Below are 14,331 nucleotides of genomic sequence, written 5' to 3'. Positions count from 1 at the left end.
GAGCCGTGTCTATAAATGTCCAAAGGGCTGTGGTGGGACTAGCTCGGCCCACCTGCCCGTGAGATCTGGCGTGGAAGTGGGAACAGCCCACCAGGAACGCCCTGCAGTCCTGCGTTACCACAGCTGGGGAAGGGGCAGAGCTCAGCTGTCACCGTCCCTCGGTCTGCATCCCTAGCTTTCTCAGGGTCAGCAAGGGGAAACACGGGGCTGGTATGGAAACTGCGGGGTCTCTGGCTGCCACCAAGCCCCTCACTGCCGCCCCCGTGTCCCCACCGACCCTTCGTGCTTGACTCCCGGAAGCTGCTTCTTCAGCTCCTCCTTATCCTCGGCAGAGAGCAGGCTGAAGCCCTTGAGCTGGCTTGCACTGTACTCGGGCCGGAAGCCCAGTTCCTCCCTTTTCTGAACAAAGCAGTTCGGGTGGTACCAGCGGTCGATCATGCCCAGCTGGGGCTTCTCCGGGTCCAGCATCTTCTTGGACAGGCGCACCTGGCCCTGTAGGAAAAGCCACATGTGGTACCAAAAGACACGGAGGCCCAGGGGCAAGCGAACCAGTCTGTGCTCCAGCCAGCAAGGGGCCTCAGGTCCACGCCAGGGGCATCAAGGCGGCTGCTGGGAGGTTTTGGTTCTTTGATGCCACCAGGGATTATGTGTTATCTTCCAATCCCAGCACCCTCATTTTAAATGGCGTCAATTCCAACTAGCTATCTACGTATCTGCCTGGGCGAGTTGAGGAAATGGTAACAGTTCCCTGAGAATGTTCTGCTGACCTGCAGCAGGCATAAAAACACCTAAAACAGCATGCGGGGCGGAGCTGGGGTGCTACAGCGCAGACCCAGGAACCAGAGCAGGCTCCCATTCCCAGCAGGCATTGCCTGCATTCCCGCCATTCTTTGGTCTATTTGCATAGATGAAGGCCCCCTCATAAACCCACAGGCTAGAACCTAGTCCTGCCATCCTGCCCAGGTTCACAGTTCCAGGCCTGACACTCCCAGGAGGAGAGTTCCATGCCCATCTGTGAGCCTTGGATCTGGACAACTCAGCACGAGGGGTGCTGACGCCGCGTGAAACTCCACTTCAGGCCAGCACACGGCTTCTGACACTCCCCTCGGAAGCTTAACATTCACCTCAAATTTGCAGTGGTTAAGGTAGGTGGAGAAGATCTAGCAATGTCATGGTTTTCCTTTCGAAACCCCACTGGCTCACCCTGGAGAAGGCAGGAACCTTCAATCGATTCCTTCAATTAATCAAACAGAATGTCTGTGTAAGATCAGAGCAGGGTGATGAGGCTAGAGGGCGCAGCCCGCCCTGCCACCTTTCCCCTGCTACTCAGACAGCTGTCCCTGCCACCCAACGGGCTATTGTTCTTCAGGGACGAGAACGGGTGGGAAAGGGTTCCTCTGATGAAGAAGAAACCTGGAGTCTCTTATTGGGGGACACTTTCCTTACACAAACCTATCATAAAACACAGACCAACAGCCTTCTCTCAGCCACTGCTGAGCCAAGAAGAAACCAACCCCTCCTGTAAGTGCTTTCCGAACTGCTCCTTTACCCGTCTCCTAAGAGTGGATGCAGCTACATACACGAGTGGACTGTGAGTAATTAGGGCCAGACTTGTCCGGAAGAAAAACCATTGTCACCTCCTGTCTCTATTTTTAACCACTAGCATTGAGCTAGCACTTAAAGCCTGTTTTTTCTTTGCTTTTGAGATATCCAATGCAGCCAATGTAAGAAATCCAGCAAGTCAGATATTTGGGCTCCTAACAAGCTCTCACCTTTTCTATCTTCTCCATACAGCCTTTGCAAGTGCTCCTGTTGGACTTGGCATACTCTGCTGCAAAGTCACCCAGCGTCTTCTCTGTCTTGCTGCCAACTCCATCTTGGCCTTTGCCTGAAGGATCAAACACAGCAATGCTCATGTCAACAGCCTCAGCGTGGCTCCGGAGTCCCCATCCTCTTCCACTAGGACACCTTGGGTTTGGGGCGACTATGCTGGGTCCATCTCATCTACGCCTATTTCAAACCACTGTGGTTGGTTAACAGAGCTTCTTTTTTGGCACTAAAATAAAAACCTCTCTGACAGCCTCTTGGAAACCGCACCATGTTAGTTAGTGGTTGTCTCACCTTCCACCTCTGTCTACTTCCTGTGGAGCCCCCCCCCCCTCTTTGGAAAGTACTTACTAAGGGCTTACTACGAAAGCCTAAATTCTAACCCCACCTTCTAATTTCCATTACACTTTTATTTCTCAAAGTTATATGCTAAATTAAAGGGAATATCTTGACAGAGACATAGACACAAGTATATGTAAGATTAAATATGTGGTAAAGGTGGCATTCCTAGTTAGTGGGGAAAGGCTGAATTATTCAACAGAATCTTGGGGATAAACGGCCAAACACTTGGCACAAAAGCTAGATGCTTTTCTTATATAAAAAATAAATCCCAATGCTCAGTGTTTCTCTCCAAAAATCAGGAATAAGACAAAGCTGTCTTTTCTTACTACTTCTATTCAACATTGTATTGGAGGTTCTACTAAGTGCATTAAGGCAAGAAAAAGAAACAAGATGTGTAGGGTTAAAGCTACAAGTACCAGCCAGTGAATTTAGGCAATTTGCAGAGCACAAGGTCAATACACTAGCAATAAATATACTAGAAAAAAAAATTAAAGTACACTACTATTTAAGTATCATTAAAATACATAGAACACCTAGAGATAAATTTAATAAGCATGTAAGACCTCTACACTGAATCTACAAAACTCTGCTAAAATTAAAGAACTAAATAAATGGAGATACATTTACAGATTAGAAGACTCAATTTATTAAGATGTCAATTTTCCCCAATATCCACAGATTCAATGCAATGCCAATCAAAATCCTAGCAATTTTTTTTTTTTGGGGGGGAAGAAATTCCCCCCCCCAAAAGTTTACAAGTTTACTACAAAATTTATTTCTAAGGAATTACAAAGGACCTAAAAAGGTCAAAACAATGTTGAAAAGAACAAAGTTGGAAGAACTACACTACATAATCTCATAACTTACTATAAAGTTATAAGAAATAAGACGGGGGGGGGGTAATTGGTAGACAAACCAGTGGAACCAAATGGAGACCAGATATAGACCTACAGTTATGCAGTCAACTGGTTTTGACGTAGAAGCCAGTCTTTTCAATAAATGGTGCTGGGACAAAAGGACATCCGTATGAAAACAAAACAGAAAACAACTCCTTCCTCACACTTAACACAAAGTTAAAGATAAATCACAAACCTAAACATAAAAGCTAAAACTACAAAACTTCTAGAAGAAACAAGGAGTATTTTCTTCATGATCTTAGAGTAGACAAAGACTTTTTAGGAGACAGAAATAATTAACCAACAAAGGGGGAAAAAATTAACAAATTGGACTTCATCAAAATGAAAAACTATAGCTCTTCAAAAAAATGTCAGTAAAGAAAAAGGCAAGCCTCTGATTGGGAGAAGGTATTCACATTATTTATATCTAATAAGAACTTGGAACTTGCATCTAGAATATTCTAAGAACTCTTACAACTCAATAAAAAAAAGGCAAATGCAATTTAAAACCACAGCAAGGTATCATTACACACCTATTAGCATGGCTAATACAAAAAAAGTGTGACCATACCAAGTGAAGGTTAGGATGCATGTAGAGGAATCATCACTCCCATATATTCCTGGTGGGAACGTAAAATGGCGCAAACACTTTGGAAAAGTTTGGCAGTTTCTTTAAAAAGCTGAACACACCTCTGCCATATGATCTGCCATTCCAATCTAAGGTACTTACCCAAGCGAAATGAAAGCACATGTATATAGAGAGACTTGTACACAACTGTTAATAGTCGCTGTATTTGTAATAGCCCCAAACTGGCAACAACCTAAAGTCACCAACAGGAGAATGGACAAATTGTGATATATACTCAAAGGATTACTCCTTGGCCTAAAAAAGAACTTAACTGATGACACATGAGACAACCTGGATGAGTCTCACAGACATTATGCTGAGTGAAAGCAGCTTACAAGAAAAATACACAGTATTTGTTTTTTTCTAAAATTCTAAACCATACAAGATTTATCCACGGGCTTAGAAATCAGGACAGTGGTTACCTTGTTGGTGGGGAAGGATGACTGGGAAAGAGCTTAAGGGAACTTTCGGGGGAGGGGGGTGCGGAGACAGGCAAATGTTCTATAACTTGATGAGGTGTGTATGTATTTAACAAAACTCACTGGGCTGTTAAGTTTGTGCATGTAACTGTATGTACATTATTTTTAAAATGACAGTTGACAGATTTTAAAATACCAAAACCAGATACCATAAATGAGAAGATACGTACGTAACTACAAGAACATTTAGTCAAAGATGAAGCTTCGCGGCGGACGGGTGGCTCAGTTGGTTAGCAAGCTCTGGGCAACAGGGCTGCCGGTTCGATTCCCACATGGGCCAGCGAGCTGTACCCTCCGCAACTAGGGTGAAGTCAATGAGTTGCCGCTCGGCTCCCGGGTGGCTCATTTGGTTGGAGCACGTCCTCTCAACCACAGGTTGCCAGTTCGACTCCCACAAGGGATGGTGGGCTGCGCCCCCTGCAACTAACAATGGCAACTGGACCTGGAGCCGAGCTGCGCCCTCCACAACTAAGACTGAAAAGACAACTTGACTTGGAAAACTCCCGGAAGTACACACTGTTCCCCAGTAAAGTCCTGTTCCCCTTCCTCAATTAAAAAAAAAAGATGAGGCTTCAATGTGACAAAACATACATCAGAAAAACCTAAAAGAAAAATGTCAAACTAGGAAAAATATTTGCAAAACATGGCAAAGACTTAATATCGTTTACATTTCATTAAGAAAAAGATAAATACTCAAAGAAAAATGAGGCAAGGACACATACAAATATCAAAGCAATACAAATGAGTACTAAACACATGGCAAAATGTTCCACCTTACTAGAAGCAAAATGTAAAGGAATGAAAATAGTTAGGGATGGTGTGGAAGTGGAGAAATGGGTGTGTTATATATGGTTGGTACACGTGTAATCGATGCAACCTTTCTGAAAGGCAATTTGGCACATACACAGAGGCCTTAAATGGTTCATCAGTTTGAGCAGTAATTCTACTTCTTGGAATTAAAGAAATAACTGGACAGGTGCCCAGGACGGACAAGAAGTTTGCAGCAGCTCCATTTGTAATAGAGCTAATGCTTAAAGGGCTAGTCGCAAAAGCAAGACAGTCTGCATCTGAATCCTGGCGCAGGCATTTAGCAGCAGCGTAACCTTGGCCCAGTTCTAATCTCTCAGTGTCTCAGCTCCTCAGCAGTAAAAACTGATACAGGGCTGGTGCAAGGATTTGGCGAAATACATGTCAAGTGCTTGAATGATGCCACAAAATTTACTAAGACCTCAATAAATACTATGTATCTTTTTAAAAATGATGAAAATAATGGAAACTTTCAATGAGAAAAAGAGTATAAATACTAAGTTGTAAAATGTAATATGTAGGTCAACATCACCAATCACTGGGGAAATAAAACAGATCAAAACCACAATGAAATACCACTTCAAACCGTTTGGATGGGTATTATTTAAAAACAAACAAACAAACAAACCAGAAAACAAAAGTGTTGATAAAGACACAAAGAAAGCGGAACCCTGCGCATTGCTGGTGGGATGAAAAATGGGACAGCCACTGTGGAAAACAGTACAGCAGTTACACAAAAATTGCTCAACACAGAACTACTATATGATCCAGCAATTCTACTTCTGTATACATAAGAGAATAGAAAGCAGGGTTTGGAACAGATATTTGTATACCAATGTTCAGAGCAGCATTATTTATAAATAAAATGGCCAAAAGGGAGAAACAACCCAAAAGTTCTTCTGAGTGAAACAGCCAGATACAAAAGGACAAATATGGTATGATTCCACCTACATACGGTACCCAAAGTGGTCAAATTCAAGAAATAAAGTGGTTACCAGGGACTAGAGGGAGGAGAAATGGGATGTTACTGTTTAATGGGTATGGAGTTTGATTTTGGGGAGACGAAAAAGTTATGGAGATGGACAGTGATGATGGTTACACTGCAATGTGACTGCACTTAAAGTCACTGAACTGTACACTTAAAAATGGTGAAGATTGTAAATATTGTGTTATGCATTATTTTACCACAAAAAAAAGAAATTGGACCTTTTTTAAAAAGTAACATGGTAGAATCCTATTTCTTCAGGAAAGAGAACACACATATACAAATCAATATTTGAATACAAAACAATTTTCTAAGAGATGCCCTACAATGTTATCTCTGAATTACAGGATCTGGGATGATTTTAACTTTTTGTGTATCTAAATATACTAAGTTAGGCTCTTTGGATTAAAAAAATCTCTGGATAATCAGTAGGTAGTATCTTAACTTTATGACTTATGATGGTTTCACAAAAGAAAACACATTTACAGCAAAATTACTGTGTCTTTTCATATTATAATTTAATACAGATAAATTATAACTAAATATAACATATCTAGGTCCCTAAAGAGATAATCCCACTATCCTGAACAGAAAAGGGGAAAAGACCACAAAACAAGAAAAATTATTACATTGTCCACTGCTACAACAGACACTCTCCAGACCCTTTGTTGGCAAATTTACTGTTATTTTTATTCACAATTCTGATCTGTGTTTCTGATCTCTCAGTTTCCAGCAGATCAGAAGCAGCTGGAGACAAACACACTGACAGTTTCAAGGACAGGCAGACAGAGAACACAGTTTAGCACAGGCACAAATAGCTTTGTTCCCATCAATAGCCTGGAGTCACAACAGGTTAAGCAGGGTCATCTAGGAAGGTAGAGAAATGAGAAGGCAGACTCAGGTCATCTCTTTAAAAAGTGATGAAAAAGAATTGCTTCTTCAAAATTTAAAAGGCATCCCAGCAAGTTAAGTTTGTGGATATCAAAAAACTGACTCAAGTTTTTAGGTAAAGGCAAACAAAAGACCCAGAAGAGCCAACACAATATTGAAGGAGAACAGAGGCTGAAGACTGACGCTACCTGACTTTTAACACTTACTATAAAACTCCAGTCATTGAGACAGCGTTGTATTGACAAAATACACAAATTGATAGTATATAGACCAGAATAGAGCCCAGAAATATACCCACACAAATATAGTCAATTGAGGTTTCACAAAGGAGCAAAGGACAATTGGAGAACACACCTTTTCAACAGGTGGTGCTGGAAAAAATGAACAGCCACATGCAAAAACAAACAAACAAAACACAGAATTCATCTGTCACAAAAATTAACTCAAAATGGATCACAGACTTAAATGTAAAACCCAAAACTACAACTCCCAGAAGATAACACAAGAAAATCTAGATGAGCTTGGACATGGTGATGACTTTTTAGACCCAACACCATACACAATCCATGAAAGAAATTGATAAACTGGACTTCATTAAAATTGAAAACTTCTGCACCATGAAAAGACAATGTCAAGAGAATGAGAAAGACGAGCCACAGACTGGGGACAAAATATCTGCAAAAAACATATCTGATAAAAGACTGTTATCCAAAATATACAAAGAACATTTAAAACTCAATGAAACGACCTGATTAAAAAAATGGGGAAAATATCTGAATAGCCGCCTTACCAAAGAAAAGAGATGGCAGATAAACACCCGAAAAGATGCCCCACATCATATGGCATCAGTGAACTACAAATTAAAATAAGATACCACTATACACCTATTACAATGGCCAAAATCCCAAACACTGATAACAAATGCTGGCAAGAATGCGGAGTACAGAACTCTCACTCATGGCTGGTGGGAATGCAAAATGGCAGAGCTACTTTGGAAGACAGCTTGGCAGTTTCTTAGAAAACTAACCATACTCTTACCATAAGATCCAGCAATCGTGCTCCTTGGTACTTACCCAAAGGAGCTGAAAACTTATTTCCACACAAAAGCCGCACATGGATGTTTAGTTCAGCTTTATTCATAATTGCCAAAACTTGAAAACAAGCAAGAAGCCCCTCAGTAGGTGAATGAATCAACAAACTCGGGATAGCCAGACAATGGAATATTATTCAGCAGAGAAAAACAAGGAGTTATGACACCACGAAGATACACAGGAACCTAAATATATATTACTAAGTGAAATAAGCCAACCTGGAAAGGCTACATAATGTGTGATTCTAACTATATGATCTTCTGGAACAGGTGAGACTGTGGAGTCAGTAAAAAGATCCGGGGTGGCCAGAGGTTAGGGGAAGAGGAAGGATGACTACATGGAACAGAGAATTTTAGGGCAGTGAAAATACATTATAATGATGGACACATGTCATTATTTGTCCAAAGCCACAAAATGTACAACACCGAGAGTGAACGTGAATGTGAACTCCTGCCTTTGGGTGACTGATGTGTCAGTGCAGGTTCATCGATTGTCACACATGTCCCACTCTGGTGGGCAGGTTGATGGTGGGCAAGGTCATGCCTGTAGGGGCTCAGGGTATATGGGAACTTTTGCTGTGAACATAGAACTGTTCTAAAAAAGAAAGTCTATTAAAACACAACAATAGCAACAAATTTAAAGGGAACATTTCAGGCATCTGAAAAAATATTCTCTGTATGCACATGTGCAACAGAGAGGGAACAAGCCAAAGGGTTTTTTCTTACTCTTGGAAAAAGCCCCCTGGCAGCGCTGGGGTTGGGGTAACACCTGCTGCCTTCCCTGGTGTGTACGCACCTGTCACCCCTCCAGCCTCTGCAGTCTTCTTCACTTTCTGCTGGTCATCCCATCGGAGTTCAGAGAACCCATCCACCTCGACCTCAGGATGCCAGATGGTGTGGCCAACCTTCCAGAAGCAGGAGAAGTGGTACCAGTGTGGGACTTTGCCATCAAACATCGGTGACTAGAAAATCGGAATCAGAGAGGTAAATGAGCAGTTCACCTCCTACCTGGCCTCAAGCCCAGCCCTCAGCGGGGAAACATACCAAGCCCTTGTTTTATCTGGAAAACAACACCTTGCCTATGTCCTCACATGGTCCCGTGAAAAGTTACAGATGAAAACAGCACCCCCGTTCTACATTTTTCCTCAGGATCTTGCCCACAGCTAGTAAGAATGCTGCTGTCTGTTAGAGCTGAGTGAGCCCACGCTCTCAGGACACGGAACACCCACGGGAATGACGACATTTTTGAACAGGGCTGTCTATGTACCTTTTAACCACACGCCACTACGTTTCAGTGGACACAAGATGCCTGTTCTGTGTCCCCACCGCACTGTTTCTGTCTGGGAGTCAGGCCTGGACACCAAGGGCCCGGGTGGCCCAGAAAGGGCCCTGGAAGTGCCTCTGCACTTAATATAATGAGGAACAAGCCCCAGATAACGAGCAAGGCGGAGAAAATGTGTCAGAAACAAGCGGCAGGCTCACATTGAGTTAACTTCTCTGAGGGAGAATGAAAGAGAACGGATCAGTGAGGCAGGCCAGCGGGGCAGACGACAGCCTCCTAGGCCTGCTTCTGGACTGGCAGCTTGCTCACGGACCTTCAGGAAGTGCCATTTCCCCGAGCAGGAACTGGGAAGTCGGGCCATCTGTGAAAGGTGGTTCCCCTTTCAGTGGTTTTCTGTCCTTTGAAGCATCACACGAGGGTTGGTACTGACTGGACAGTATCGGGCGTTTCACAGTGACAGTGCCAGGCGCTCCCAGGCATTACAGAGTGGAGGTGACTGACTGAGCAGGATGAACACTGGCATTTACTCAGTCGCTGGCACCCAAAACTGTTTCTGGGTGGGAACCAGCACCCCCATTTCGCAGATGCCTGGAGGTGGGGTATCCATGCTGGCAGCAAGTGACCCAGTTCCAAGTTGAATCCTATACCCCAGTTCTTTCCACTACACTGCTGAGCAGGAAGAGCTACTGAAAGACACCTATGTTCTGACTGAAGCAGGGGAGGCCCCAAACAGCTGATTTTATAGACCATAAAGCCAGGTGTTATGCAAATGGAATAAAAATATTACAACAGCATTAAAAGGAAACACCACACAGAACTTTTAGGATGGAGTTGTGAGGACAGGGGAAATGTTCTGGAAAAAAGCAGCGACAAGGTCTCCCAACCAGCACTCTCCCGCTGTGTGAGTGGCCTCTTTCTATATTTAATAGATTACAATCTAAGGTCAAGCCCGGGGTCCTTCAAGGACTCCTCAGCCCCAGGAAGCCTGGGTACAGACCCTCGGAGCAAAACGCTCCCTAGCCCGACTCAGAGCAAACCCTCAGGTCCCCCAAGGCCCTTCCCACAGATCCCCACAGTGAAGAATGACCCATATGGGTGATTATTTGATCAATGTCTGTCCTGCACGGGGTCAGAAGCTCCCTGAAAGGCACAATCACTGTCTTGCTAGCATCTGGCAACACCTGCTCACAGAGGGCACTCAGGGTATTTGTGGAATGCCTAAGTCTGGAGGGAAGAAAGAAAGGAAGGATGGGGCATTCCAGCTGTGGAAAAGAGCCCCCCCCCCAAACCAGGCAACAAATGGCATTTCAGAGTGGACTTGAGTTCTGGCTCTCAAACTTTCACCAAGGCAGCAGACACGCTCTTTAGAATCTGGCCATCTTGTTACAACATCTGCAGTGGCTTCCACCTGGCTTTTCCTGCTTCGGTGCCCCTCGTCTAGCCCTTGTCTGCAACGTTCAGGTTATGCTCATGCAAAAAAGGGCCCGTGACTCAGTGGCTTTGCCCCACGCTGGAACTTGTGGCGGTGCCATTTCTTCCTGGCTCAACCTGCCCCTTCAACCTCGGTCTGGGTGCTGTTCCCAACTACCCATGCAGTGCTAGGCACGTGAGAGGGGCTGCCCAAGAGCATACTCATAGCACAAACTTGGGGGGGGGGGCGGGCTGTAAGGGCCCCTGTCTCCCTCAAAGAGGGAAGAACCCTTGGCCAAAGCAAGGCTTGACCCTAGCACTCAGAACTGCAAATGGTATGGCAGGAAGTGAACTAGACCAAGGTCACAAGAGGATGGTTTCCGCTTGGCAGCTGCGTGGCAGGAGCCAGCGGCAGAATCTTTGTGTACGCCACACACTGAGCAGCTACCCCCTCCCAGGGTCCGCAGTCGCCACTCTCCACTGCCCGCCCATCCCAGGGAGAGCACAGAATGACCCTCAGTTACCACACCAAGTGTGGCCACAAAAGTGACCACGCTGTGTGTCTCAAACCCTCCCAAGACAGAACACAATGGCCCCCCACACCCTCCTCCCAGTTCATCCCCTCAAGGCTGCCCCAGGGCACACCAGCTAAAGTTTCAGGTATTCGATACTACGCGGAGAACAATCCTCCCATACAAATGTAAAACAAGGTTTTTAAATCCAAGTGGTAGAAGAAAAGCTTCTTTCTTTTTGGCCCCCACCAGCTCAGTCCACAAGACCAACTTTACCTTCAGAATGAAAACTCCACTTCCTAATTACAATTACAGAAAACCAAACTTACTTGTCACAATAATTTCCTTCACTGTCAAAGTATGCTGAGAGAGGCCCCAGTTAAACTTCATTAGGTTCAGAAGTTGATTCCTCAATGGAGCCACCCCAGCCTCCCCCAGACAGAGTTCTCCCTGCTCTGTGTCCCTACCTCGTCACACTGGCTACTTAGGTCTCTGTCCATCCTCCACAGAACAGGGTCCTCTGTGGCTGCCAGGGGAAGACTATGGATGTCCCTTTCTCAGAACAACATTTAAAAATACGTGACAAAAGACACAGGTTCACAAAGAAAACCAATTATATTGAAATCATTACCAAAACAGTTTCTTAAAGGTTTATAGTGATACAGTAACCCATGAGCTTCAAAGCATTAAGTAACAAGATCTAACACTCACTCTCATAGCTACTGTAATTTTGAAGCAGTGATGAGCGTAAACGGTAAATGATACGAAGAGAAATCCCCCAACCAATGTAAAGTGATATGAAAATATCTGTAATTACCATTGGTGACAAAAACCACAAGTACTACTAATATGCCTTTGTGGCTTACACTCATAATGGGGGTAATAATGACTTTTATTTAGAGGTTAGTGATGATTGAGATGTAAATTTGTTCTCCTCTAAACTCACTGGACCTTCTTCTATTCACATCCCAGACCCCAGCAGGCTCAAAGGCAGTAGTAAGGCTCAAAGACGCTTAGTGGGAGATGTGGCAATTCAGTTGGCAGGCCTTGTCTGCTATTCCAACTTTGATTTCCTGCCGCTTCTGGGAATAAAGACTTCTAATCAAGCTCCCAAGATGGGCAAACAATGCCTAGGGCACAGCTCCATCAGGTGACATCCACCCCTGGAGAGCAATGTTTACCAGTCACCTTCCCTTTAACCAAACAGGAAGGTCCCTGGGATGGAGAGCCCCTAGTACCCCACATAGAGCCTGGAACCTACTAGGTGCTCAGCGAGTGTTTATTGAATAAGTACTATATGCCAGGTGCCGAGGATAACAAGACGACAGCCCCAATTCCTGCCACATCAGGAAATGAGATAACCTTGGCACCCACTCCCCTCCACCCCTTCAATTTTTAAGTATTGAAAATCCAGTGAAGGCTCTCCCCTCATTCCTAAAACACATTTCTGCCTCGCCACAGGGTGGAAAAGTCAAGTTACCTTGACCATGAACACTAAGGTGGGACAACAGACAACTTCATGTTGGAGATGGGGAGACAGGGCAGGTGAGAACCAAGACCACCCAAGCAAACAGGAGCCAACTGGAAGCTGGAGGAGGCAGGCACCCCCTTGGCAAGGGCCTACAAACACGCCATCTCATAGAGGACTCCCAGCAACCCACGGGCATCTCCCAAGCCTTACGAAACCCCGGGCACCCCGGGCGGGGATCCCCAATCTGTAAGTAAGTCCCGAAGAGGAATCCCTCCCCCCCACCAAGCCACTTACTCAAACCCGATAAGCTGCAAATGCATCAAGAGATGCAACTATGAAGCAAGAAAGTTGGGGGAAATGTTATTTTAAACCACAAATCGGGCAGAAAGTGAATGCACTGTACAAATATGACACAGAATTGCATAGTTTTGCATAACTTAAAGATGAGGGTGAGCGACTGTTGAAATGATAGCCCAAAATAGGCGTTTAAAAAAAAAAAATTCTCCCATGTCAGTGGCCGCCATCAATGCAGGGCAAAAATCTTCCAGAACAAGGTAGGTCAAAATCAGAAGAGCCTCGAAAGACCACGCACACATTTTTTTCCGCCAGAGACTAACGGTAATAGAAGCGGTTCCTTATTTTTACAAAACAAAAGGCACCATCAGGTCCAGACTGTATTTCCCGGGCTTTTCGTGCAAGATCAGCAAAACCTTCCGGAGGGTCCGCCCCGTGGGCCACACGCTGGACGCGCAGCAGCAGCGCCTACAGGCCTCGCAATGGGTTCGAGGGGCCGGCCCGGCCCGCTCCTCCGGGGAAGCCCTCCCCCACTCCTCCCGGAGACGGAAGCCCCGCCGCGCACAAAGCGGCCCTCCCGCCCGCACCTGCACCATGATGGCCATACGGAGCGAATCCTTGGGGATGCTCTCGCTGCATTTCTTGCAGGAGGCGCGCCCGCTCTTCGCATACTCGACCCGGTAGAGCTTGTCCGAGGACTCCGCCATCGTGCTCCTCGTGCTGCTGCAGCTCCGGGAGCCCGACGCCGCCCCCTGTACCGCTGCCACCGCCTCTCCACCCCGCGCGTGCGTGCGTGCGTCCGTCCGTCAGTCTGCTCCCTGCAGGAGCCCGAGCACCCAGAGCCGTCGCCGAACACGCCGCGCCGACCACCCGCCGCTCGCGGATAGATTGCTGATGCCTGGTGGCGGGAACGCCCCCGGCGCACGCGCTCAAGGGGCGGGGCCGCCGGCACGCGCGCCCTCTGCCGACCGCGGCGGGCGCTTCTTGCCCCGCGCCTGCGGCTGCGCGAGCTCAGCGGGCTGCTGCTGCGGGCAGAGCCTGGGCTGGTACCGCCTCTGCACCTATGGGAAGGACCGGACGCCACCTCATTAACCATTTTGTCCCCTGGAAGGCTTACATACTCTCCCAACTAATTCTACCTGCATTCCCTTTCAATGAGCGCGTCACTTTACAGTTGTTGCAGACAACCCAGCTTTGTTAAGCTCATCACTGCTTGAAATTGCTATTGTCAGAAGATCTGCTGCTACTAGATTTTGTTATTTAATGTAGAACTATATTATATAACTGCGTTCTTTTTTAATCCTATACATTTTATTCTATTCATTTAAAACGTAACGGGGTGTGCTGTATTAAGACTACAGATCTGCTGTAGAGCACAAGAAAAAACAGGATGAATGAAACTTGTAAGACATGTTAA

The 14,331-nt window shown here is 45.6% G+C and overlaps 1 protein-coding gene across 1 annotated transcript in view; it reads right to left on the bottom strand.

The window, feature by feature from the left end:
• PARP1 (poly(ADP-ribose) polymerase 1) overlaps positions 1-13,799 on the bottom strand; it is a 41,388-nt gene extending 27,589 nt beyond the window's left edge. Inside the window, exons 1-4 of the mRNA XM_019730906.2 lie at positions 13,502-13,799; positions 8,742-8,907; positions 1,773-1,888; positions 278-492 (exon numbers count right to left, since the gene is read on the bottom strand). Of these exons, the coding sequence (XP_019586465.2) occupies positions 278-492; positions 1,773-1,888; positions 8,742-8,907; positions 13,502-13,621 (617 nt within the window). The 5' untranslated portion in view covers positions 13,622-13,799. The remainder of the gene's footprint in view (positions 1-277; positions 493-1,772; positions 1,889-8,741; positions 8,908-13,501) is intronic.
• Positions 13,800-14,331: the final 532 nt, after the last annotated feature.

The sequence above is a fragment of the Rhinolophus sinicus genome, linkage group LG12, assembly GCF_036562045.2.
Source record: "Rhinolophus sinicus isolate RSC01 linkage group LG12, ASM3656204v1, whole genome shotgun sequence".
NCBI lineage: Eukaryota > Metazoa > Chordata > Mammalia > Chiroptera > Rhinolophidae > Rhinolophus > Rhinolophus sinicus.
This window is presented reverse-complemented; position numbering and strand designations above follow the sequence as displayed.